This window comes from Lithobates pipiens, unplaced genomic scaffold (assembly GCF_037356315.1).
Source record: "Lithobates pipiens isolate NorthernLeopardFrog02 unplaced genomic scaffold, aLitPip1_a1.2 Scaffold_13, whole genome shotgun sequence".
NCBI lineage: Eukaryota > Metazoa > Chordata > Amphibia > Anura > Ranidae > Lithobates > Lithobates pipiens.
Window position 1 is genome coordinate 249706804 of NW_027507718.1, and position 27749 is coordinate 249734552.

The 27749-nt window shown below is 40.6% G+C and overlaps 1 protein-coding gene across 1 annotated transcript in view; it reads right to left on the bottom strand.

The window, feature by feature from the left end:
- Positions 1-4189: 4189 nt before the first annotated feature.
- SDAD1 (SDA1 domain containing 1) overlaps positions 4190-27749 on the bottom strand; it is a 42689-nt gene continuing 19129 nt past the window's right edge. The window contains 12 exon segments of the mRNA XM_077476516.1: positions 4190-4500; positions 5021-5182; positions 7905-7989; positions 9558-9751; positions 11939-12030; positions 12118-12244; positions 13886-13962; positions 14407-14504; positions 16451-16527; positions 18406-18464; positions 20800-20857; positions 25740-25843. Of these exon segments, the coding sequence (XP_077332642.1) occupies positions 4450-4500; positions 5021-5182; positions 7905-7989; positions 9558-9751; positions 11939-12030; positions 12118-12244; positions 13886-13962; positions 14407-14504; positions 16451-16527; positions 18406-18464; positions 20800-20857; positions 25740-25843 (1184 nt within the window). The 3' untranslated portion in view covers positions 4190-4449.

Consider the following 27749-nt stretch of genomic DNA (forward strand, 5'->3'; position numbering starts at 1 on the left):
TCATGGAACAGTCAGTACATACCAGTATATCAAAGGTTAGGGATTGACAAACGTCGCAAGTGTAAAGGGAACAGTGCGCACATGGTGTCTCGTTGCTCCATCAGGTGGAGAAGAGAATAAAACCTGAACTTTGAAGTGTCCGTTTATGAAGCTCAATGTTGATAAGTATGCTCCTGATCTGGCTCGTGGAGCTGCTGTTGAAAAGGGAGTCCCAGGTGGTAGGTAAATGTTGTGGTATGTTTGCATGGGAAATCAGTAATTACGCGGTCAGATGATACTGACTGTGCCCTCTTTTATGAGGGCTCCAGCAGTAACCGGTTTGCAGGCGGGTCCTTAATAGGTACTGAAAAAAAAGGAAAAAAAAAAAAGGGAGGGTGAGGTGGGGGGTTATACAGGGGTGGAAGAAGGGGGGATTGAGGGGGTGAGTATGAGTTGAGTCGGGGGAAGATGTTTATCTCCTCAGTCTCCGCTGAGAGTCATGTGAGTGTGGGGTGGGAATGCGTTAGGGTGGGTCGGATTAGGTGCGGGCGGCGTTGAATGTCCGGGAGAGACGCAGCTATATCAATGACATGTGGTCTCCCAATCACTGCCCCTGGTCAGGGTTGGGAGATCCATGTCCTTAGAGGTGGGGGGGAGGGAAAAAGAAAGAGCAGCGGGGGGGGGGGGGGGGGGGGACGTTTGGGAAGAAAATGTGGTGTAGATCGCTTGAAATCAGCGTGAGTGTAGAAGTCAGGAAGGGGTCATCAGCGTGAGATACCTATCAGTTGTACGGAAGTGCGTCCAACATGCCCATGTTTTCGAGAATTTGGCGGGAGAGTCCCGGGAGATGTGGATAAGTTCCTCCATTTCAGCTATTTTGTTAATTTGCCTGAACCATTCTGGGATGGTTGGTTCTTCTGACTCTTTTACAAGTGGTGGCCCAGTCTTCTATCGCCGTCTTCTGTTCTTCTCTTCAGGACCTGTTGCCTCGTCGCTGTCTCTGCTCACAATGACAGGGACGCAGCGACTTATATAGGGACATCACCGGGTGATGTCCCAGCCCATTATGATGTCACAGTCCCAGCATCCTCTGGGACTGACCTAATGGGCTGGGACATCATCCGGTGATGTCCCTTTATAAGTCGCCGCGTCCCTGTCATTGTGAGCAGAGACAGCGACGAGGCAACAGCTCCTGAAGAGCAGAACAGAAGACGGCGGCAGCGGCGACAGAAGACCGGGCCACTGCTTGTAAAAGAGCTATAAGGCGGCGCGGTGGCCCGGCAAGAAGAACCAAAGAGGGGGGGACAAGACCCCGAATTCGTAAGAAGAGGGCGGCGAAGAAGAAAGCCGGGCTCCTCTGCTAATAAAAGAGCTAGTAGAAGATAGCGGAGGAGTCCGACGAGAAGACCCCCGGAGCTGTGCAATAAACTATTTTAACCCTTGTGTGTTGTGTTTTTTTTTACTTTTTTTTTCCACAGGTGAATGGGTAGGGGTACATTGTACCCCATACTCATTCACATAGGGTGGAGGGGCCGGGGTCCCGGTTATTAAAGGGGGCTCACGAATTCTGATAAGCCCCCCGCCCGCAGACCCCGACAACCAACGGCCAGGGTTGTCGGGAAGAGCCCCTTGTCCTCATCAACATGGGGACAAGGTGCTTTGGGGGTGGGGGGGGCGCGGCCCCCCCTTCCCCAAGGCATCTCCCATGTTGAGGGCACGCGGCCTGGTACGGCTCAGGAGGGGGGGGGGGGCGCTCGCACGTCCCCACCCCCCTTTCCTGGCAGCCGCGTAGCATGCTCGGATAAGGGCCTGGTATGGATCTGGGGGGGACCCCCACACCATTTTTTCGGCATAGGGGGATCCCCTTAAAGTCCATACCAAATCTAAGGGATTGGTATGCTCTCGGAGGGGGGACCCATGCAGTTTTTTTTTTATTTGGCGTGGAGTTCCCCCTTGAGAGCTCATTCTCTGATTGGCCACGGCAAAAGCCGCCTGGCCTGGGGCAGCTTAAAGTCGTGTCCAAGTTGCCTCCAAAAGTCGTGTTGAAAGTCGTGTTGCCCCTGTGTGAACCGACCCTTAGAATGCCAGCGCCTCAGAGAGGAGGGGGGAGAGGAGTGAGGCTTCCTGCGCCGCATCGCTAGACAGTGGGACAGATGAGTGTCCAATTATTAAAAGTCAGCAGCTACACTTTTTGTAGCTGCTGACTTTTAAATGGGTGAAACTCCGCTTTAAACATTTATGTCTATTGTGCTCCTCAGGATTCAGAATAATGTAAACAGCAGTTGCTGCCCTCAACAGCCAACCAAATATCAGTCAATTTTCAAAAGCAGAAGACATTATTGGTTGCCATGGGTAGTACCTTCCAATGTTTCCTTTCTTTCAGGCATTTAACAAACTATGTTGTTCAATCTCAAAGTGATTGTAAAAGGTCACCTTGTAAAACAACCCAGTTTAAAATAGAAATGAAAGGCAAAACGTTTGTGTATAGATTAAAAAATACTTTGTGTATAGATACTTTTTTTTTTCTTTTTTTTTTTTTATATATATCTATACACAAAGTATTTTTTAATCTATACACAAACGTTTTGCCTTTCATTTCCATTTTAAACTGGGTTGTTTTACAAGGTGACCTTTTACAATCACTTTAAGTTGAGATTGAATAAAACAAATAGATACCAAAGTCAATGTTATTTTGTATCTTTTATACAGTGCCTTGAAAAAGTATTCCTACCCCTTGAAATTTTCCACATTTTGTCATGTTACAACCAAAAACGTAAATGTATTTAATTGGGAATTTGTTATACAACAACACAAAATGGCACATAATTGTGTAGTGGAAGAAAAATAATAAAAGGGTTTAAATTTTGCAGCTGAGAACTGTGGGAAGATGATCCACTTAAATAACAAATACTAAAAAAAAAAGAAAAGAAAAAAAGTGGATCATCTTCCCACAGTTCTCAGCTGCAAAATTGAAACCCTTTTATTATTTTTCTTCCACTACACAATTATGTGCCATTTTGTGTTCTATAACAAAATCCCAATAAAATACATTTACGTTTTTGGTTGTAGCATGACAAAATGTGGAAAATTTCAAGGGGTAGGAATACTTTTTAAAGGCACTGTATAAAAGATACAAAATAACATTGACTTTGGTATCTATTTGTTTTATTCAATCTCAACTTAAAGTCAATGTTATTTTGTATCTTTTATACAGTGCCTTTAAAAAGTATTCCTACCCCTTGAAATTTTCCACATTTTGTCATGTTACAACCAAAAACGTAAATGTATTTTATTGGGATTTTGTTATAGAACACAAAATGGCACATAATTGTGTAGTGGAAGAAAAATAATAAAAGGGTTTCAATTTTGCAGCTGAGAACTGTGGGAAGATGATCCACTTTTTTTCTTTTCTTTTTTTTTAGTATTTGTTATTTAAGTGGATCATCTTCCCACAGTTCTCAGCTGCAAAATTTAAACCCTTTTATTATTTTTCTTCCACTACACAATTATGTGCCATTTTGTGTTGTTGTATAACAAATTCCCAATTAAATACATTTACGTTTTTGGTTGTAACATGACAAAATGTGGAAAATTTCAAGGGGTAGGAATACTTTTTTCAAGGCACTGTATAAAAGATACAAAATAACATTGACTTTGGTATCTATTTTGTTTTATTCAATCTCAACTTAAAGCGATTGTAAAAGGTCACCTTGTAAAACAACCCAGTTTAAAATAGAAATGAAAGGCAAAATGTTTGTGTATAGATAAAAAAATACTTTTTTTTTTTTTTAAATAAGTGGATCATCTTCCCACAGTTCTCAGCTGCATAAGAGCTGGGAGGAAAAGCAGCAGCACACTGAGCTTCCCAGTGAAAAACAGAGTAGCGTGGGTGTGTTAGGACAAGTCTGATCATTGAAAGAGAGCACATCGCATTCCCAGCACAGGTAGAGAACTGACCACAATGTGTTCTGCTTAGTGTAGTCAGTTTTTAATAGGAAAACACAAGAACTAGTGATTTCGCACAAAGGAAGCAATACAAAGAACTGGATACTTTTTCATGCAAATACATGCTACAACAGGAACATGTCAGGAATATGAAGTGTTCGGGTAACAAATACTTTAAGCTTATTAACAACTTTTACAAAAAAAAAAAACAAAAAAAAAACAACAACAACAACAACAACACAACTCTCAAAAATTAGACAAACAGTTTGGAGGCAGCAAAATATTATATTTAAGAAACTTTCTTTACAGGTTATACCGTATTACATCAAAGTTTGCTCAGTTCATAATAAAAAGTGGCCCTTTCACAGGGATTAAAGCGCTGAATTTTGCAAAGACTCATTATGCTGGTTACATTACATATTATACAAAATAAGTTCCCACCATGGGCATTACGTCAAGAAAGGCCCATATGGGCCATAGACTTTTTTTACATTTAAAATACACTGTTACTAGCGCAAAGCTCAGCTACTTCATCAGTCGTTTCCTTTTCTTCAGAAGAGCATCACGCAGAGCGATCTGTACAACAGTAAGCAAAGAAAGTACAAGTAGTTAAATTCAAACTACAGTTATACATGAAACTTCACTATAAAAAGGAAAAGTTCCTTGTTCAGGCACTTCCTGTTAGGTAAAGCCAATAATAAAGTTGTCCGTTTTTTCTTTTTAATATATGTAAAAACAAATCAACTTAAAGTAAATAAAATAGCACATTTAATAACCTTGTTCATATGTCTGTAGTTCTATATGAACAAGGGGGGCAGCCAAACATGCTTATTACAAACAGAAAATGTTTCGGTCTAATAAAAGCGGTCGTTTCAAATCAGAGAGAAAAGGAGTATCAAACCAAACAGATACTGCAGTGCCCTCACAAAAAATAAAATACATTTAATGTTAGGATTCATTTAAGGGTTTGGGGTGAGCAGGCAGGGATCACTTTTCTTCAACTTATCTTTTTCAGTGCCAACATCCCTACACCAATCTCTTGCCACCTATATCTAACGCGCCTTGCTCTGCCTTTAGGTTTGATAGTTACATTTACCTGCTTATCTCTGAAAGATCGTTTGTTTTTAGATCGGATATTTTGGCTGTATCTCATCATCATAAAGCTTTTATTCTTCTTCTTCTCCTTGTTAGTGGTGCTGGCATGGGGATTCATTTTTGTCCTTTTCCTCACAAATTCTTTTCTGTCTGTTCTTCCGGCCTATCAAAGGTAAGTAGCAAAAGAAAGAAAAAAAATCTTAAACAGAGATGTCTTTACAGGATTAAACAACAATTTAAAACCGAGTCTATTTAGCTAGTAGACATATTCAGTTTTAAAGAAATCGTATGAATACATTTTTAAAGCAGCATATCCATGTAAAATCTCTCCCTGTAGATATAAAGTGTTTGTGCCATGGTTTAAAATACACCTTAAAGCGGTTGTATACCCAATATGATGACATTTCTTCCTGTGAACAAGTGCAGGTTTTAAAATTATTTGCTTTAGAAGAAAATCTCTTCACCTGCTTGCCTTGTGAGTTACAGGTATATTTGTGGCTAATGACATAGCCCACGCATGCGCCGTATGTCCAGATTTTCCGGCAAGCAGAGACCCTGCTGGAAAAATGCAGTGTCTATGCCGGGGGCTGCGGCATTTCCAATTGTCGACGTCAGCCGACATCCCGCGATGCTTCTAAGTAAGCCAGCAACAGGATAGACTGACTCGCTCGAGATTCGTTGCCATAGTAACCGGAAACGAAGCAGAGGCTTGGATACGGCTTTTTGTGTGCATGCGCAGGATTACGGAGAGGAAAATTTAGTGCGGGCGGAAGACCACAGTTGATATGGCAATGGCTATTACAGAGCAGCAGCATTTGGAATATAACGTGTTTTTACAGTAAGAATGATTTTTGGGCTTATTCTTAGTGCCCATTCTATTCTAAATAAATATTTAGATGGCTAAATTGTATTTCTTTTGGCGAGTTTACTACCGCTTTAAACCCCCACTTTTTAAACTGGGAAATCCAGATTTCTGTTACAATGGCCAAACAACCCCAATCTGTTTTAAATATTTACTGTTTCAGATAGTAAAACATTGATTGTATTCAACACCAACTATTAGGGCCCACTCACACCAAGCCATTTCCAAAATACATCAATGAAACACACCACACAAGTATTGCAGGCCATTCAATTTAATTTGGATCCTCAAAAGTGCAACAACCTGCGATGTAAAATGTGCTCTCTGGTGGAGCAAGCCTTATTTTTTTTTATTACTGCATTTAGAATTTTTTATTTATTTTTTTTAAACAACATCTAATGCAGTTTACCACAACATGCTTTAAAGTGGATGTAAACCCCAATTTTTTTTTTTTTTTGTCTGGCACAATATAGAGTATGGGATTTCAGATCATCTGTGCCCAGTCTTGCCACAAAGAGTAAATCCAGCTCTGAGCAATCCACATATCTTTTTTCAGTAAAATAAAACAGACAAACTTGGAAAACTTTGTCCGTTCTTCCCCCTTGCTGTGAGTGACAGGTGATTTACATATCTCGTGCACTAGCCTAAGACATGCATTATTTTTTAATTCCCTCCCACTCCTTTCTTCTGCTGCTCTGCAAGGATTGGCTCAGGGACTGTGTGGGCATGATACTAGAGTTGGATCAGGGACTGTGTGGGCATGATATTGGAGTTGTCAAAAAGAAGTACAGGCAATTGGTGATTTACAGACAGAATAACAGCAATTGTGAACAAGATACAAAAAAAAAAAAAAAAAAAAAAAAAGGGAAATAGAGCCTCACCATTTTCTCGCTTCTTCTCTCAGTACAACCCTCTTGCTTCGTGTTCTGTACATGAGCAGGAGTGACATGAGTGCGCTCTGCTTCTTCACAGAACATTCTCTGTCACTCCTGCTCATGCACGCCAGTCTTACCAGGTGCGAGGCTCGTCCTCGCAACGCTGGCTGGCCGCGGGAGTGTAGTGGTGGGCGGAGGAGTCCTCTGACGTCATGACTCCGCCCACCGAGCACCGGAAAAAATAAAAAAGATGCCCACAGATTCGGGGATATTGCAGGGCCCCTGGCAGGTGAGGGGGTGACTTTTAGAATATAAGGATACATGCAGGAGGCATGTATAGCATTATAGATTTTAACTGTGTTAATGTTTTAAATTTGATGACAGTGAGTTTACATCCACTTTAAAGCACAAAAACACATGCACTGCGGCACAGGGTGTTAGACTGGATTCACACCTAGGCAATTTTAGTGCTTTTTGCAGATTTGCACTACAGTCCATTTAACACGGTTTCCTATGGAACACATTCTGTAGTGCAAATCTGCAAAATGCAAAAAGCAAATGTTACAATGGCCAAACAACCCCAATCTGTTTTAAATATTTACCGTTTCAGATAGTAAAACATTGATTGTATTCAACACCAACTACATAAGATAACAGGAGCTAAAATTTGTTAGGGAGAGAGATACGTTCCTTCATTCCTCTGCCTACGTGGAAGGGTGGCGAGTCCCTTTCCTCCAGTCGGCTCTCACACCTTGTCTCAGAGCTGTAACAGCAGTTCTCCACTTCCTTCTATGTACTACTCACAGATGCATAAGGCTTTTATCACGTTGAAGGATTGTAGACAAGAGAAGACTGCAGTTAAACAAGTAAAACCTAGTATTTGTTTAATCTCTGTATTATCTAAGGGTATTCACTACACTGGGTATATGTGAGGGCTTACATCCACTTTAAAAGGGGGCACAGTAAGCAATATAATAACTGTTCTAATCGCGCTTTCTCCTCACTCTATCTAAAGCTAAAACAAAAAAAAAAAAAAAAAATGCTAGGACACTGAGCCCTAATTATTATATAGTACTGTAATACAGGCTGCAAAGTAATGAATGACATAGTTAAATGCTGAGAAAGTAAATTATAGTATTTAAACTCACCAGAACCGTGGCTAGCCTGCTCTCTTTGTCAGACTTGGGCTTCTTATGCAGACGTTCAATATCTCTAAGTGAAAGTAACTCCCCTCTAGAAGAAACAAGAATATCATTAGCTACTGTTCACACTTAAAATGGTTCTAAAGCCTGGACATTTTTTTTTTTTTTACTTTAATGCAGTCTCTGCATTAAGGTAAAAAATGTCCAAGTGCTTGTATTACCCCGTTACACCTACTCTCCCTGCTCAGGGGCAGCAGCCATTGGCGCCTAGTACTGTCAATCAAATCCCCTGAGAAGAGAGCAGTGGCAGGGGAAGTGCTGTGTGTGTTAAAAGATGAGTACAGCCCAGCTCAGGGTCAAGCCCACAGGTGTACCCCTATAGACTCTGCCCTGTCCTTTCAGCCCCCAATTCAATCACAGTCAAAAGCTTGTAGACTTCCCCTCTCTAAAATGTGCCCCTTTTTAACTAATGAAACCACCAAGCTACACATTCATTGCCTTGTTATCTCTCTCCTTGACAATCATAACTGACTTCTATTTGGCCTACCTCTACACAAGCTAATCCCCCCTTCAGTCCATCATGAATTCTCTTGCCAGACTCATCTACCTTACCAACCACTCAGCATCTGCCCCCCCCCCCCCCTCTGTCAATCCCTCCACTGGCAAATTCAACTCAAGATGCTAAAAACATCATACAAAGCCACTCAACTCTTCTTCAAGCTACATCACCGATCTTGTCTCACATAACACCCAAACCATCCTCTGCACTCCTCCCAAGACCTCCTGCTCTCGAGCTCCCCTGTCTCCTCCTCCAATGCACATATCCTGGACTCCTCCAGAGCATTTCCCATCCTCTGGAACTCTCTACATCAACCTGTTCAGCTAGCTCATACTTCGTCCACTTTTAGTTAATCCCTGAAAATGCATCTCTTCCAGAAAGCCTATCCCATCTCCACTTAACTGAACTTGTAATGCTTTCATCAGCTCATCCCTCACAGTTATTACCTTTTTACCACTTGCCCCTCCCTAGTAGATTGTAAGCATTTATGAGTAGAGCCCTCTTAACCCTCTTGTATATTATTGTCTCCCTTTATATTGTAAACTGCTGCGCAAACTGTTGTCACTATATAAATCCTGTATAATAATAATAATAATAATAATCTTGAACATAGTAAAGGGTTTCAGTCATTTCTAATCAATAATGTGAATCAAAACAGACATAGGCTAACATCAGTATCATACTGACTAAACAGATTTAAGATGTGCATTTACTTTTCAGAAAAACGAAAAAGTGAACACCATACAAACCCCCAGTGCCCAGGCAGCCCGTGTAACAGTCTGGGGATTTAAAATCTCTCTTCACGTAGCGAATCAAGAGAAGGAGCAGAGCGATTCTGTTTGGTCAACGCCAGAACAGAGCATTGCTCTGATCCATCCTGGAAGCATTGAACAGAGACGGGGGGGGAGAATAGTAATGATTCCAAATCCCTGTACCGCTGCATGGGTGCTGACAACTCACCACCAACAGAGCTAGCAAGTACAGCGGCGACCGCGTGAGGAGTGTGTATAGTTTCGTTCATCTTTTCTAGCGAACGTTAAATTTACTAAATTGAATACACGTAGAAAGGGCTTTTGCGCCAGAATAAAAACCATGCAAACCTGCTCTCCTCTTCATCGCTGTCTATTTCCACATTCTTCCTCTTCTCAGATTTTCCTGGAGCAGCATTGATCTCTTTGGATACCTGTGCAATGCGGATTTTCTTGAACTCCTCTTGAGTGAGAAGCCTGCTGCCACTGACTGCTGCAGCCTTGGACTTTCGCTCACCTTCTGGCATCGCCTGGAGCTTTTCTGCCTAAAAATATTGCAGAAATGATAAAATTTCTTACAAAGAAGCTGTGGTCAAGGTAATTTATTTATTTCAGTTACTTATATAGCACCAACAATTTACGCAGTGCTTTACATATACATTCACATCAGTTCCTACCCTGAAGGAGCTTACACTCCAAGGTCCCTAACTCACATTCATACTTGCTAGGGACAATTTAGACAGCATCCAATTAACCTACCAGCATGTCTGTGGAGTGTGGGAGGAAACCGGAGTACCCGGAGGAAACCCACGCAGGCACAGGGAGAACATGCAAACTCCAGGCAGGTAGTGTCGTGGTTGGGATTCGAACCAGCGACCCTTCTTACTGCTAGCCGAGAGTGCTTTTTTCTCGTTTATAAATTATTGGCAAGCAGATTTATGAACAAAGCTCAAGGATAGCTAATCAACTTAATGGTAAACTCTGAATATATGTAAGATATTGGCTTCTAACATCTTAATTTTTACTAAAGGGAGGTTATATTAGACTATGTTACCAGTTTAAACCTTACCAGGGCAAATGATGTATACCCATAGCGATCAATTTCAGAACTATGAGCAAAACCATTTCTTTTGAAGTCTTTTTATTAAATAAAATGAAGGTTGCTCTGCATGGAGAAACCATTCTTCTGCTTTGGTAAGGTCATTAAGTTGGCATATTATATGATTTAGTACAAGTACAACCTTGCTTTTACAAATCATAAAATGTCACTGGATGTATTGTTAATAATGAAATATATTTTATAGCCTTGTTTGAAATACTCATTTATAAAAGCGGTTCAAACATTTTGGTGGCAAAGTTAATAGAAGACAGCATGCAAATTTGGCACCATAAAAAAGAAGAAAACATGAATGTGGCCTATCAAATTAGTGTAGAAACTTGAGACAAACACTGATTGGGCCAAATGGATCGAAAAAAACATTGCCCTTTGCTTTTAGTATTAAGCGAAGTTCTTTAAAAGGAGTCTTTGCATTGTCCTATTACCTGATATATAGGAGACCTCTGCTATTATAAATATTAAGGAGCCACTTTTGCCTTTCCCCCCTGAAAATACAAAATGCATGGCTGCCTCTGGCTTCAATATGAACCACTGACCCATAAGATGCATGCAGTCATTAAAAGTTGTAACTCATCTCAATAAGTACAAAAGCCTTAAAAAAAAAATAATAATAGAGACAGCCAACAGCTTTCCTTAGTATAGGTAAAAGAAAAGCCAAATTCAGCACATGTGTGCATTCCTACACACTGGTATCAACAACAATTACCAGCATTGCAAGAATAGTTGTCTAGACTTAACAGGGTAGTGGAAATACATACATATATATATACCCTATGGACTAAGACCGGGAAGCCATTAAAGTTCATATGCGTGTAAAGGTAAGTGCCACAATACTTTTGGTAATATAGTGCATCTCAAGATAGACTTGTAAAATAATGTAAAACCCAAACATGCTGGTGCTTTTCCAATATAAAAACAATCATGCGGAATATGAGTTGAGTAACAGAGAGAGCACACAATGGATGTCTGGGTCTTTCTTACAAACAGGACAACTGAAAAAGCTATGGATTTGCCGTGGGTCCCCTGGTTGAGCGCTACCTGTACTTGGATCAAAGCCAGTGCTAGACCATTTTGCGCCCTAGACTAGCTACTTGGGAAAAAAAAAACTGCAACATTTTTAAAGACAGTAGAAAATATTAAAACAAAGCATGAAACTGCTAAATTTCTCCAGCTTACTTCATTCAATCCTGCAGTGCGCAGCAGAATGGCAAGGTGTGTGGGGAACATCGGTGGCCGGGAGATCAACTTGGAGAAGCAGGACCTGGATGGGAGGGGTGGCATATAGAGAAACTGATCCCCTGCTGCTGAATGCCTGAGGGAGGGAGCGGAAAAGCTTGCATTCAGCAGCTGCAGGGGATAAGTTCCTCCACATGCCACCATCTTGGACATGCTGTGGCTGCACCTTAGACTGCTGCCTAGTTCACCTAGAGTTAGTGCCGGCCCTGACTTGGATTGGACAAACCCCTTCTTTAGTTCAATCACTCCTACAAAGTAGCAACCCTCTCGTTCCACTCTACTTCTTCTTCCATTCCTGAATACACTGCCCCGATTCCTTCCTGCGCCATGCCTTCCCCCAGTTACACTTATTATTATTGTTGTTGTTTTCATCACTTACAACTTCCTTCTGCTCTTCATCAGAGGAGTGGTAAACGTCAATCCATTCTCCATCTTCTTCATCATCACTAAGACTAGCACTTTCCCAGCCATCTGAAGAGACATGTGGATATATTAATACTTGCAAGTAGATAAAAGTCTAGGCAAAAAGTGAAAACAGCACAAAATCTCACCACTTACCATCATCCTCCCCTTCTTTTGGTTCTTTTTCGACTTCTAGCACCTCTGCACCAGGAATGTAATCTTTAGCAACCAATTCTCCATAAGCATGAATTTTTGCCTCTGTGGATGCCTCTGTGGGTTTGCCCTGTTAAAAATGAATAAGTTATAATGTAGATTTAGCTTTAGATACAGTTATTTTTGACAATCCAATATAATCCTACTTGAAAATTTTCCTTTCAAGTTGTAAGTTCTGCCTGTCTGCTGGCCATCTCTTTCCACAGCTTCCTGTATTCCCTGCATGCTTTGCAGCTTCTGCTCTTTACTTTACATTTTTAGGACTACATCTCCCATGGAACCTTTCTGCCTACAAGCAGCGATTCCAGTACTGACCTCACCTCTCAGAACCTCTGTAGTTCAGAAGCCAGGCTCAGAATTGTGTGGCACAGGCATAATGGATATGTGCCTTAGAATTCAAGTAAACATGTGGGGATTCGTCACAAAGGAGTATACAAACTTAAAAATCACTCTGAATTATAAGAGCAGGCTACATATAATTCAAACTCAATTTGTAAAATAATATTTGATTGTAAAATTCTTATGATATATACACTTTAAACATTATAAAGACAAATTACCTGATTTCTGGGGGACTATGGGATTTTAAACCTGTCCTGGGGCTAAAGCTAACTACACACTTTATAGATTTTTTTTTTTGTTTAACCAGCGGGTTATACAAAACAACTGACAGATCCCTGCATCAACACAACACATGTTGATGCAGTAAGCACTCTCTCAAAACCATTGTATCCTCCAGTGTTTTTCTGTGTCCTTAATTTATTGAACTGAAATGGAAACAAAAGCTGACATTTTGAGCTGTCACTGGGTCAATAATCTCCCAGAGGGGACACTTTTCCAGTGACAATTGTCGCAAAGGATTACCTATATGTTTGAGAAATCTTTTGCATATACTTTAGGAATGCTCATAAATGGCTTAATTATAGCAAGTTATGCTCCCAATTTCAACTATTGCTAGACACATTCGGGCCATTTCTGTATTTTCAAGGTGCAACGAGGATCTCTAGTGGATCAAAGAGCTCATTTTGCTGTCCTAAAATGGTTTGTGCAGCTTGTAAGTAGATCCAGCTGCATTCTATTCCTGGTCATTTTTAAGGGATACCATTAATCGGAGAGCTCAGAAGACTGCAAATGCAAGTTTTTCAAAAAAAATTCTGGTTTTGGCACAAATGAGTTAAATTCTTCCTAATAAAAATAAAATCTAGGGAATTACCTAAGCTTCCTGCAGCATTATAATGGCACAGGAAGCTGTCAGAAGCAGCATGCGCCACATTAACAGAGCAGATAGACCCGTTTTCATCTATCTGTGCCAAAAGAGTGAAAAACTAGTGCAGCAGATTCCTGCCATGTGTGACCTTGTCATAGGGGATGTGAGCTGCCAGAAGAAAGCTCACATACTTTTTTTCCCCATGCAGTAATTACACAGCATGAGCAGAAACTGCAAAGTGTTGACACCCTCCTCCCTCCACTCTGAGCTGAGGTTGTGGGGTGAGTGGGGATAACAGATTAGAGATTGCAGCTCAATCTCTCATTTTCTCTGTGCTGTACCAGTCATAGCCAGAACAGAGAACTGATTGCTCCTTGCGCCCCTTTTGTTAATTAGGAGCAGCCTCTGCTCCATAGTCTAAATTAAAGGAGTTGTGAAAGCTTGCGTGACTCTTCAATTCCCCCTCAATGTGATAAAAAGAAAAAAAAAAAAATCATGACTTACCCGAAATTTTTTCTGCAACATCTTGGGGTCTAATGTGCGGAATAGCTGTATCAAAGCTCTAGCTGACATGCAGACATCTAAAAGAAAATAAAACATGTTTCGCACCTTATAAAGAATGCTTAAAATGCAATGATCCTTTATCTCAGGATAATGCACGCTACAATAAGTGAGCATGGATCCAAATAATTTATCATGCAGTACTATGTCCAGAGACAAAACTTCTCTGCTCATATGTTTCTGGCCAGGAATGTAAAAGCGTAACAAAATGTCAAACAATGAGAACACAACTTTCAAACAGTTGCAATATATGTTAACATATCTAAATATGTCAAGAATTTCTGATGTAAAAAGCCCGAGATGACCTTCTGAAGCTTCACGATTGTTTATTCTGTAACCTATATAATCGAGTACTGCATACAGGTTAGTCTCACAAATTATAGGTCAATTGGCTTTACAAGACATAATTATAGGTCAATTGGATTTTTTCATCCTATCAGTTCTATGTTTAAATGGCGACTCACTTTTATCCTTGTGTGTTTTGTATTGTGCAAGATCCTGTAAAAGTTCTTCCGTCATTGCCAATGGACATCGAGAAGTTAATTCCTTGATTGCATTTATTCTGCAAAATCAAACAAATAAATGATGAACACACACCAATGGAGGAAGACAGGCCTACGCAGAGCAATATATTTCATTTTACTTTTAAATCGTAATAGCAGCTTTAAAGGCTGCATAGCAAAAGGCCAGTCTTGTTACAGAACCAAACTGACTGGATTTTGAAAATCTAATTGATAAAAAAGACTATGTAGCATCCAAAAAATGTTTTCTTACAGTAGGGATTGGTTAAATCACCTTTCTTACTTTGTCATAGTGGAGAGAATTCCCTTCACTTTGTCCCAAGGACATAACAGAATGAGATGACATCTCTCCCAAGTCTTCCCTTTTAGGCTGTTGTCATTGGGACAGGTATAGGAGTCACTAGAGGAAAATTTCCCCTCCACCCACTCTGGTGACAACTGTAAAATTTACATTTACCATCACTTTCAGTCTTGGTGGCAGTACTCGCAAGGACAAGTAAAGAGGTTAACTCTCCAAAGTGAGGACACTGACCGCAAGAAAAACCAAGCTGGTCAGGCTTTCATTGTCTTTTTCATAGATTAGTCTTCCACTGTTCTTAGAACTAGGTTATACTCTATGTTTTACAGATGGGGTTTGTTTTCCATCTATTCTTTCATGTGTGCATGGTGATTGTCCCATTATTAGTCAGATTTATATATTCATCTGTATTCTGGAGCCAAACTCAGTCCATGCACAGGCACATGTTTCAGAGTAAAAACAAACATTTTTGGAGTTTACTATAATGTTACAATGCTCCAAAGAGGCACAGGGAATTTTACGTAACATCAATGGCATTTCATTCAACTAGGATTATTTTTTTATTTTACAGATGACATTCCTAGGAGAAATAAATGCACTATATTTATATTCACCGAAGAAAACACATAAAAATAGGGCATGTGGTTGACACAAAAAATCTCTTCTAAACATCGCTAGCCCAATAGGGTCAGGGACACTCTGGTCAAATATATAGCATATCTATCAAAAAAAAAAAGAGCCTGGTATGTTCCCGTCAAAGCTGGCAGGAACCAGAAAACCAAATGAGTGTCCCAACATGCAATGTGAAGATAAATAATGACATTTTATTATAAATTTACAAAAAAATACAAAAAACACTCCACATATATTTTTATTGCATCATCTTTAGCTTAAGGGTCTTTTTAGTCCTGGGTCACACTAATTTGATGCCATTTAGAGGCAATTTCAGGTGAAATTATGTAGCGAGAGTTGTTTTCGATTTTCAATGCGAGTTGTGGGCATTTTTGACACGTATTTGAGGTGATATTCGACTACTACTAGCAGTGTAAAGTTAACTAAAACAAACATTGCTTGCCACATTACATCAAAATTGCATCTACAAGCATTTTTGATGCGCCTCCATACAAAAGTTTATGGGCAAGAAAATCATGCTGCATTGCTCAAAGTAGCACAGGACCCATTTCCAAAATCACACCCTGATGTGCTGCATTGATGTTAACGGGCACCATTGAAAACAATGAGATTACCATAGTCATGTGATTCTCTGGGGCTCAAGTAAACTCAGAAAATTGCACTAATGTAAACCAGGTCTAAGTGTGTTTTTTTTTTTTCTTTAAACGGGCGCACTGACACTGCAAAAGTACATGCATAGACATGAATGTGCCCCTAAAATCCCTTCTCTCCTGACCCTGAACCAAAATAAGATGCCCTACATCTTTACACAACAAACTAAAGCTGAGCGCTCTATTGCACTGCCCATAGGTAAAGCCCACAGCAGCAGAGAATATCTTATTTTTTTGTTCCTATGGCAAAGATCTGCCGTGATCACCAACATTTGAAAAAAAATTAGTTTACTTGAGCTGGTTCTCCGGCAGCAAGATTAAATAAAATATCACATAAAAAAAATTAAAAACAAATATCCAACAACAAAAAGAGAACTACAAAGTCAAGGCTACACGTTGTACTTACCCAACAGTCATTACTTCTCCCGAGTTTCTCTCTGTAACAAAGTTATTGGCGACGGTCATCAACAGTGACTGAGCAATCTGGAAGTGTTTAAAAGTCAGGTAGTAAGTTAGCCATAGCATTACATTGTTAATTCTGTCTAGTTTTCTGGATAATTATAAATGGCAAAATATGTAGGAATTAAAATAGAATTGATAATATATACAAGATATGCACTGCTTTAACATAAAGAGGAAGTAAACCCTAATGGGTTTACTTCCTCTTTCATTCCCTGCAAAGGTAAAGCATAATGGACTACTAGTCATCACATAGTAGCCCATTATGTGTCACTTACCTGACACAGGAGCATGCGCCGTAGACAGCGGTGCCCGTTTTCGGGCAAATATCTCTTAAACCATATAGGTTTAGGAGATATTGCTTGGACCTACAGGTAAGCCTTAATCCAGACTTACCTGTAGGTCAAAGTGGTTTGTAAGGGTTTACAACCACTATAATACATATATAGAACTACTGTATATAGGGCTGAAACAACTAATCGATTATGAAATCAATTACTATTTTCATAATCGATTAATCAGCCAGTAACATAATGGGGTTAAAAATTAGCCCTTTATAGTACAAAAAGGAGAAAATAATCGCTACTGTAAATATTACTTTCAAAGTTCTACAGTAAAAAAAAAAAAAAAAAAAAAAAAAATATGAACTCCTTACAATAGTGATCATCTGCTTTTTTTTGTACTATAAAGGGCTAATTTTAGTTTTTTTAACCCCATGTTACTAAATGTCTTAAACCTGGTTCACATCTATGTGTTTTTTGCAGAAAAGGACTACAGTTCATTTACATGATTTCCCATGGGACACGTTCACGCAAAATGGTGCTTTTTGGTTCAATATACTTCAATGGAGAAGCTGCAGAGAAGCATGTAATGCGCTTTTGCAGCAATGTTTGCAGTGTTTTTTATTCTGCCCAACAACAAATTGGGCAAATAAAAAAATAAAAAAATGCAAAATCGCAGCAAAATCACGTGTGCAAAAATCAAAACGCACAGCAAAAACAGATCAAACGGCATAGGTGTGCACCGAGCCTTATTCTGGGCACATCGACCAATTTTCAGACGAGAATATTCAGGCGAAAAATCTTTGTAGTCACTGAATGAAAGAATGTTTGAAAATTCTCACTTGTTTTTAAAACTAATGTAATTTCTGAATGAAAACCACATACACTGTCTGAATTTCTTTGACCAAGCAGTTTTCTATTTCCATATTTTTCCGTCACTGTAGTGGAAAATGAACGTCAATTTGACCCCGTTAACGATTAGAAAATAGAACGAACGTTCTTAAGATGACTTTTTTTTTTTGAAGGAAGACTTTGTTTTTAATAAAAATAAATAAATAAATCTCGGAGTCTGACGATATTTACCAGATTCACCCTCTAATAGTATATACAGTATATATCTCCTCTAATAGTATATACCTCTTCTGTCTGTTATTCTCAGAATAGATTCGACATTTTACTCCCTAACCATATAGTTGATTATTTATATTTACCGCTGCATAGAGATATTTAAGAATAAAATGCCTTTTTTTTTAAACTTGACATAGTAACTAAATTATACACCACACTTTTTTTTAAGGTTATTAACTGATTAAACGATTAATAGTAACAATAATCGTTAGTTGCAGCCATCACTGTATATTTTTCCCACATTGTAAAATGTTACACCAATAGGTGCATAGAGATTATTTTCAGAGTATGAATTACACATTTTAGGTGTCTACATATATATTTATACTGCAACATAAAAGAAAAACATTTTAGAAAAAACATCCCGATTGTAGGGGATACATATAAAAGGTGTATTTCCTCTGGAAATGATCTGCATTCACATATTGGGGTAACAGGCTCAATACATGTAGAGGCATTTCACCAACAAGTATTGGAAACAATATCAGCTTACCTCAGGAGGAACCAAGTGATGAGTAGATTGTGCCGCAAACAGTAGAATCTTGGTTACCTCTGAATGAGATGAAATTGACAATTAGTGTAAGATACATCCTAACCCAGTCAGCATTGAATTCAAAGAAAACTACCTATAAAACCTGTAATGAACTTAAAAGGCTAAGTTTGCTTGTTAAAATAATAAATGTTTATGCAGGTAAAAATTTGCATTTATTATTATTTTTTTAACACAGGAGCATGCAAAGTACTGCCCTTGCAATCAGTGGATCATGGTTGCAATGTCACTTCTGATAGCTCTCTGCCTGTACCTCTCTATGGACTGTTAGTAACTGAGCTGCAGAAAGTGTCAATGGACTACAAGTGCATTGATCAACAGCTTCTCAGTACATTGAGAACTAAAAGTCTGTCTGCATCTGTGGAAGATGGGACTTGTAGTGTATTCATTCACAGAGTGTTGTGAATGAAAGACGTGGGTATGCAGTCTGAGATCCACACAGCTGTGCCCATTTTAAAATGCGACAGTGGCTGCGGGGGACAGGAACCCCCCCCCCCCCCTGCAGTCGGGGAGGGGGGGTGGGGGCGCTCAGGGAGTGAGGGGGGCTAGTGCATAAGTTGCTAAAAGGTGAACCTATGCATTGAATGCCAACATTTCTGAAGATGGCACCTATAATTTTTTGCAAATTTATACCTAGGCAGATGCATGGGTTTGATACTGCATCTGTCCCTTGGTGCGCCTCTGCACTGAGAATCGATCGTTCAAACATCACAGAGGTTTTCTGAGCTCCGTGAGCAGAGAGCTGTAGACTGTCAGTGACAGCTCTCTGCTGTTTTCCCTCCTCGCTCACTGGAGTGCTGAGCTGTAGAGGGTATCTAAGGCTCTCAGCAGCCAGACATTGGATGAACATTGGTGATGTCAGCCAGCTCTCTGCTGAAAACGGGTCACAGAAGTGCAAAATGAATGTGATCCATAGGAGAAGTACAGCCAAACAAGCTTTGGCTATACTTCTCCTTTAAGACTCGCTATCACCACTAAATTTAAATTACAGTCCTTTACAATAAATCTACCACTAAATAAGGACTTGTTATCTGCTAATAAAGCTTAACAGATAAAACATCTGAGCTTTGAATCAGTCAGCATCCTGTTGTGCTTTAATTTTACGATAAAAGCAGTGCATTTTGGGGGGCCTTTTTTAGATCTTTAATTCTGAAAAGGCATTGCACATTGTTTGCTCAAATAAAAATAAAAAAAATAGTAAATGGCTCTAATAATCAAAGTGGCTTAAAAAAAAGGTACAAGTTATTTTTTTACCTTAATGCTTTCTCTGCATTAAAGGTAAAAAAAACCTTCTGCATGCAGCTTTTTTGTGTCATTCCTCTATTTTTACTCAAAATCTTAGAAAAGTGGGCTTCATTACCCTTGTACACATTTGCTGGCTTGCATGCAACTGTACTGTATTGAAGCGGATGACATTTGGGATCAAATGTCACACGCATTGTAAATTTAGTTTTTGACCTCAGGACAATAAAGGTTCTGAGGGTTAATTATAGGTAGGCCTAACCCCAGTCCGGCCACGCTGTGTTTAGAAGTTCTGCCTGGTCATGTGAGCGGTGAGGTGCACATGACAGGCTAGAACCAAGTCTGGTTGGATGTTTAGGTATCGGCCTTCTCTGAGCCAATCAGCGGGAGTGCCAGGGCCCGCTGAGGAGTCTGAGAGGGGGTACTTAAGCAGGTGTGGATCACGTGTTCGGGGTTCCGGAGTTGTTAGCGAGACCCAGGTGGTCTGTTCTGGTTCCAGGATTGGGGTAGCCCCATGAGGGGTACGGGTCACGGGGTGTTCGACATCCCGCAACATATAATTATAATATATTTAACATTCCTGTCAGTGGCCCCCGATAGAACCCTCTGGTCTGGGGTAGGGATCTGTCTGTTCCTGAGTCTCGGAACCGGCTGGTCCGAGGCGCTGTAACCGAGGGAGTATTCAAAGTGTGCGGGTGTGCTCTCGGCGTGGAGAGGCACCACAGCTCGTGGAAGTGACCGGGGAGGACTCTTCGGAGGAGGGCCGGCAAGTGGCATCCCGAGAAGTGCCTGGTTAATGAGTTGGAAAGGACATCTATACTGGAACAGCACATTATTTTACTATTGATTACATTTTATTTGGTACATTTCAAAAAGTTTTAATACAAACATGAAATCCAAATAAGAAAACTACATGTGGCCGAAACAAAAACACACATGCCTGCAACGCAATTAAATTTCTTTCATAATGTATGAATATTCAACTTGGTTTCCATCTTAAAGCACAAGTCCCCGGTGCATGGTACATTTTGTTGTTATTTAGAGGCTTTTTAAAATTCATAAAAACTCTTTAAAAGTAAAAAAGAGAAAACTCACCTCTTTGATGTGGCTGTATAAACCTTTGTATAAAAGGATAGTAGTTGAAAAGAAAGAGCTGTTAAAAAAAACAAACAAAAAGCAGATGTATTAGAAGATGTAGGCCTCATACGCCATTTTTTTTTTTTTTTTTTTTTTTTTAACTTCAATGATTTTTATTGAGATTTTCACAAATACAAAAAGATAAGTTAAGGGGCCAAGGTAGCATAGCCTACTACATTCTAGAACAAAAATTAAGATACAGTTGAGTAAAAACGTTAACATAGCATAAATCACATTTGGGCTTAAGTGTTACATATATTGTTGGCGATAGGCGAGGGGTGAAGGCGTCGTCCCCACACCCAATCACTCCATCTAGGAGTTGTGTTGTGGGATGGGAGGCGAGACCCCCCCCTCCCCCGCTCAGCACCAACCTACCCCTTCCTTCTCTTTCCCACCTCTTGCCCTACTTTAATTGATATACTTTTTAAAGGTTTTCCATACATAAATAACAATATTGTGCTGTATAGAAAAGGAGAAGAAGAGACAAATTACGTATCGAGCAAGTTAGTGCACTGAAGCTGCTATGCACCGCCTACTCATCAATGCCTCCCCTTGATGCACTTTCCCCCCACCCTACCCCCCCCAAACCTCCCTCCCACCCACCCAGCCCGCCTCGAGCACGCAGCGCCGGCAACAACCGTCTCAGTCGTAGCCAGATAGCTATATCCGTATAAGCAAAAAGAGAAAGAGAAAAGGAAATTTTTGAAAAAGGGGAGAGTAGAGGAAAGGAGAGTCCTCTCCAAAGTCCACCCCTAAAAAAAAAAGATCCACGTAAGGGGGAAGGGAAACTCCTCCCTACCACCCACCCAGCGGATTCTAAACCATTCATATATTGACCTCACTCCAAAGGGAACCCCATATCACTCAGCCAAGGATACCATAATATCTCGAATTTTCTTAAATTATTTAGCTTTATAAGCATTGCTCTCTCACACCATATTAAAGAGTTAATTGCATTAACCCATTGTCCAGTATCCGGGGGATCCTTAGCTTGCCAATTAATTGCTATCAATCGCCTAGCTTGATATAAGCACTTCAGGACGGATGGCTTAATTGGCAGAGGAATATTTACCCCTTCAAATATCCCCAGTAAACAGGCCCTGGCCTCGGGTTTCAGGGTGGTCTTAAAAGCTCTATTTATTTTAATGACTATTTCTAACCAGTAGCTATACAGTTTTGGGCATTTCCATACCATGTGGAAGAGATCACCCGGTGCCCCACATCTAGGACATTCATCCCTAGGTTTCCTACCCATTCTCCATAGCTTCTGGGGGGTGTAGTATGCCCGGTATATAAGGAACAAATGGGACACTCGCTGAGATGGAGATATAGAGGCCAAATGCCCCTGTTCAAGCGTTTTAGCCCATTGTTTCCGAGATATCGGGCCAACATCCCCCACCCAACCCTGCCTACTCTTGGCTGGGCCTTCACCTTTCAAGAAACTGCCTCTAAGCTTTGTATATAGCCGCGAAATCTGGCCTTTTACATGCCTACGATCTATAAGGGCCTGGAGCTGGGGGATTTCAGTTCGCTCAATAGCGAGTGACCCGTATTGGGCTTGAATTGCATGTCTCAACTGCAAATATTTGTAGAACGACCTATTAGGGACATTAAATTCCTGTCTGATAGTTTCGAAGGGTTTCATTACGTTCCCCTCATAGAGGTGCACTATTCTATTAATCCCCTGACTATCCCATTCCGGAGCTTTATCTACCTTGTTTAATTCGGGCAGGTGGCGATTACACCATAGAGGGGTATAAGTAGTTATTCCCGCGTATCCTAACTTTTGCTTTGCTTGCTGCCATACCTTCCTCATTAGAGTATTAGTAGGGCATCTGTAGGAAAAGGCGTTAGCCTCCAGGGCTTCGGGTACCAGTTTATGAGGTGCTCCCAGCATCATCAACTTATGGTTTATAGGCCCCCCCTCTTGGAGCCCTGCCCCTGCTAAGTGCTGGAGTTGGGCAGCCAGGAAGTATGCACCCATATGGGGTATGGCCAACCCTCCCTCCGCGACGGGGAGCTGCAGCGTATGCAACCCTATCCGAGCATGCCCCTTTTTCCAAATTAATTCCCGAATAAGCGAATCCATGGTTTGGAACCATTTCTGGTTAATCCAAATTGGAGAGTTGTGTAAAATGTAAAGTACTTGGGGTTGCCAGAGCATTTTTACTAGGCTGCAGCGTCCCGCCACCGAGAGAGGGAGGCCACACCATCTATTAAGTTTCGTCTTCATTTTCAACAGTAGTGGTGCCAAGTTCTCATTGGCATATTGACTTACGTCCCCAGATATCCAGATGCCCAAATACTTCAGCTTAGTCACCGTCTCCAGGCCTACTATCGTTGAGGGCACCCCCTGTTCCCCATACCTGAACAGTGGTAGAAGAGCTGATTTGCCCCAGTTGATCTCTAAGCCTGATTGTTGACCAAACTCGCCCATCAGATGGATCACTCTATTCAGGGTAAAGTCCACATCGCCAATAAAAAATAGGAGGTCATCCGCGAATAAGGCAATTTTTTCCTCGTCGCTACCCCGTCGAAATCCCTGTATATCCGGACAAGATCTTACCAGAGCCGCAAGGGGCTCCATGGCCAATACAAATAGGAGGGGGGACAACGGGCACCCCTGCCTTGTACCTCTCTCCAGTTGGAATGATTCAGAGACTTCAGTACCCATCTTAATTTTGGCCCTAGGTTTATTGTACATTAATTTTATCCACTGGATAAATACGGGGCCAAATCCAAACCTCTCTAGGACCCTCCACAGATGGCCCCATTCCAAGCTATCAAAGGCCTTAGTAGCATCGAGTGCTAAGATAGCCCCCACCCCCTCATTATCTCTGGGTAATTGGACATTAAGAAAGACTCTAATATTGGTGCTGGTTGCCCTACCCGGGATAAAGCCCGACTGATCTGGATGTATGAGTTTATGGATGTGTGTATTTAACCGAGTTGCAAGTGCTTTGGCTAGTATTTTGATATCCGAACATAGCAGGGATATCGGTCGGTATGATGGAACTTCCTGGCAGTCCTTGCCCTCCTTCAAGATTAAAATAATATTGGCCTCCCGCATCGAGGCGGGGAGCTCCCCCGTCTCCAATGCGTGATTCAATGTCACGAGGAGTTCCGGTAGTAGGGCATCCCCATAACGTTTGTAGATTTCTACTGGGAGGCCATCTGGCCCTGGGGATTTATCGTTGGGCATTGCGGCTACTGCATTTTTTAATTCTCATACGCCATTTTAAACCAATGACAATGTGTACTATGAAAACCCCAGAAAATCTAGTATCATAATGAGCAAAATAGAGTTGCAGTAGAAACAACCACATACAGATCATAATCTTGCATATAGGTCTATTAGCACTTAGGACATGTATTTGAAGAAAACGTAATACATTTTATCAATGGTCCTATCCGCATTCTAAACATGACAGGCAGTAATAAACATTGACGCTACTTGAATACCATTATTATTTTAATACAGTTATGGAAATAAACAAACAATTTTCAAACTAACTGGAACTCAATGTTCAATGACCCTGTAAAATTAAATACGATTAGCTGTCAAGGTCACTGAATTTCGCACATCATTTACTAAGTTCGATTATACACACATCTGAATCAAAGAAAAAAAAAAAAATAAAAAAATAAAAAAAAAAAAAAAAATTATATATATATATATATAAATTAACACTAGTCTAGACTCTAGAGCAGGGGTGGGACACATGTGGCCCGTGGCACCTCATATGTGGCCCACTACCTCCTGCTCCAGGATGGCGCGTCGGCCTTCCTGACCCTCCATCCCCAAACATCATTGTGAAGAACAGAGTCGGCAGTAGAGCAAACAGAGCCAATGCTTCCTGTAAAACCCCGGCTCCTGTCACAGGCCGAGTGATACCAAATTCATAGGCTCTCAGGAAGCATATGCTTGGCTCTCTACTGCAGCCGCATGCTTCCTTTAGCGTCGGCTCTTGTCACACTGACTCTTGCGGATGGCGATTCAGAAACCTGCAATCTGGGACACCAGCCACCAGGGATATCTGCCAGCAGCTGCCGCCAGCCAAACCTGCCCTAGGGACAGCAGCAGCCGACAGCCATAGCCACCTGGGAGACAGCAGCAGCTGCCAGCCATACCCGCCTGGGGAACAGCAGCAGCCAGCAATACCTGCAGGAATCCTGAGGAAGAAGTGAAGATTGAGGTCAGTTGAGGTGCAAGCAAACCACAGTGTGAAAAGCAGCCTTAGGTCCCTTTCCCATGATCAGTCCAATCGGATCCGCCTGCCCGTTTTTCATGCAGACAAAAACAGACTCTCTATTCACCTCTATAGTGTTGCAGATGTAAAAACTGGCTTGTGTCCTTTTACAACTGCCTGTCTCCAATCCCGTCCCCTTAAAAAAGGCCAATAGAATAGGCTGGGCTGTGTCCGTGTCTGCTCTGCATATGCAGAGTGGACACAGACCTGTCATCTGCCCACTCTGCTCATTATGGCCCACGCTTGTCAAATGGTTGGGCACCCCTGCTCTTTTTTTTTTTTTTTTTTTTTAAATCATCGAATCTTCATCAGCAAGGTATGCTGGAGTTAAGGTGGGAAAAAAAAAGAAAAAGAAAAAAAGGTGGAAAAAGAAAAGACCAAGTTCTATTCTATGCAGAGGGCCTTGACATTTGTCTGAGTTGCTTAGTGCCACATCAGGGAGAAACAGAGGCCCTATGTATAAAGTGCTCAGAAATTCATTGTTATTTTATATATATATTAAGGAAAAGGCATTTCCAGGCACCATACTTTGAAATATTTCATTTGGACACACTGATGTCCCTGATTATTTATTTTTATTAAATTTAACTTAAGGGGAGCAGTGCATCTTGCCAAAATACTTTATTTTCCCTTTTAGTCATACTTTACCTCATGAATCCCAACAAGTCTGGAAATGAGATCCATTAGCATCATCTTAACTTCAAATCTTTCTTTTGAGTTTTCCAACTCCTTCAGCAGTTTCTCTGCAAACTCTGAAAGAAAATTCAAAGACTAAATATGTAATACGCATGCTGCTGGATAAGCATTAGGCAAGTCATAGATTAAATTGATTTTCTTTCCTTCTACCATGGGTGGAAGGAAAGAAATTGCTTGATTCCCCCCCCCCATCAACACAGTCAGAGTTGGCAGGGGGAATGCTTCCCACAGCGATATTGTATTCTGCCGGGGGGAGGGGGGTTGATCACTGCTAGCGGCTGTAATTTCATGTAGGTAAAAATCCAATAGTCTGGCTGTACTAAAAGTCCATCGATGGATTGACTTAGGAACAATTAGCCTGTCAATAAATGTATCAAAACTCAGCCAATTCCTCGTGAACCATCCAAATTTCAATGCATGCATGACCAGCTTTAGGATATCTAACTACATCAATGGTGTGTACAGAAGTTAAAAATCACAGTTTTAGCATGTCAAACACAAGCTGTATTAATAAAGATGAATTTGCCCATCAGCATGCAGTTTCATGCTTGCCAACATGAAACTTACATATTTTACAAGAAATTTTACTGAAACTAAGCATGTACCTTTTTAACCACATAGCATCTTTATTTCTAAGCCTAAGGCTTTCCTATAAAATTATGTAAGGGGTTTTAGATACCTTTTTATAACCAGCACACTCCAAGATACTCAGTTTTTCTATTCACCAATTTAGTTTTATTTTCAACCCTGCAAAGTTGGGGTTGTGAATCTATTGTTTTTTTATAATGCCACCTGTTGACATCTGCATAACGAAACACATAGGGGCAGGGACTTTCAGTAAAGTCAGATCTGCTGGCTGGCTCTAGGGGACATGGATCAGCAGCGGCCATCTTTCTTGTGATGAATGAGTTATACTATGTTGTTCCCTCTCCTCATCTCCCATTTGAGATGGAGATCCACTCCAGATGCTTGCCAATGCTATAGCAAACAATAAAGCCTGACTGACCCCCCTGAGTGTAGGCTCAAAGGTGGGTCTACAGCAGCGGGTGTGGTGTGGACACAAGCGGTGAATGTGTGGAAGCACTGAGTACTTTTGTTGAAGATTATATGAAGCAAGTCACTAGACACTATAGCACCAGTCACACATGGGCTTTTGAATTTGATAGACTTTTCATCTTATTTATGTGTTTTTTGCAAACCAAGCCTGTGGATCTTTTCAAGTCAGAAATTGCCATATTCTCCTTACACACTAGGTTTTAGGAGGAATGTCTTTTACATAAAGTTACATCTGAGTCAGAACACCAAGTTCATTTTGGGTGAAAGTAAGAAAACGAGACAAGTTTTCAATTACATCTTTTCAATGACTTTTAAAAAGCTAAAAAAAAAAAGATGACCTGTGTTCTCAGACTCTACAAACCAACTTGAAAAATATAAAAAGTGCATACATCAGAAACTGCTCTTCGTTATTATATCAGAAGATTTATTGTACAAAAAATACCCAATAAAAACTATGGTACGGTACCATCAAATAATCACCACACAATTTTCCAAAATGCAGCCTATAAAATTTCCATATAAATATATAATATTGTAACGAAAGCAATGAATGTAATGGCTTTATCAGCTGTGAGATCAACACGACACGATGGGACGATTTGTTGTTACATCCTAAACAGAGCTGCACATTTACCCTTCAGTAGACATTGTATCACTTACATATAAATGTTGCACATTTACTAGAACTTTGCTGTGGAGAAATTCTTTGATTACTGCGTCCTATGAGGAAAAACACTGCCTGCAGAATAAGACTGCTGATTGTTTTAGTATTTATTTCATTTATATGGAGGATGTTTGCTCATCTCTGTGCTATTGGCTGTTTGTGCACACTGGTCTATGAATTTATAAATTTTTTACATAAGCATGGAGGGTGTGTCTGAATATAGATACATCGGAACAGGTACT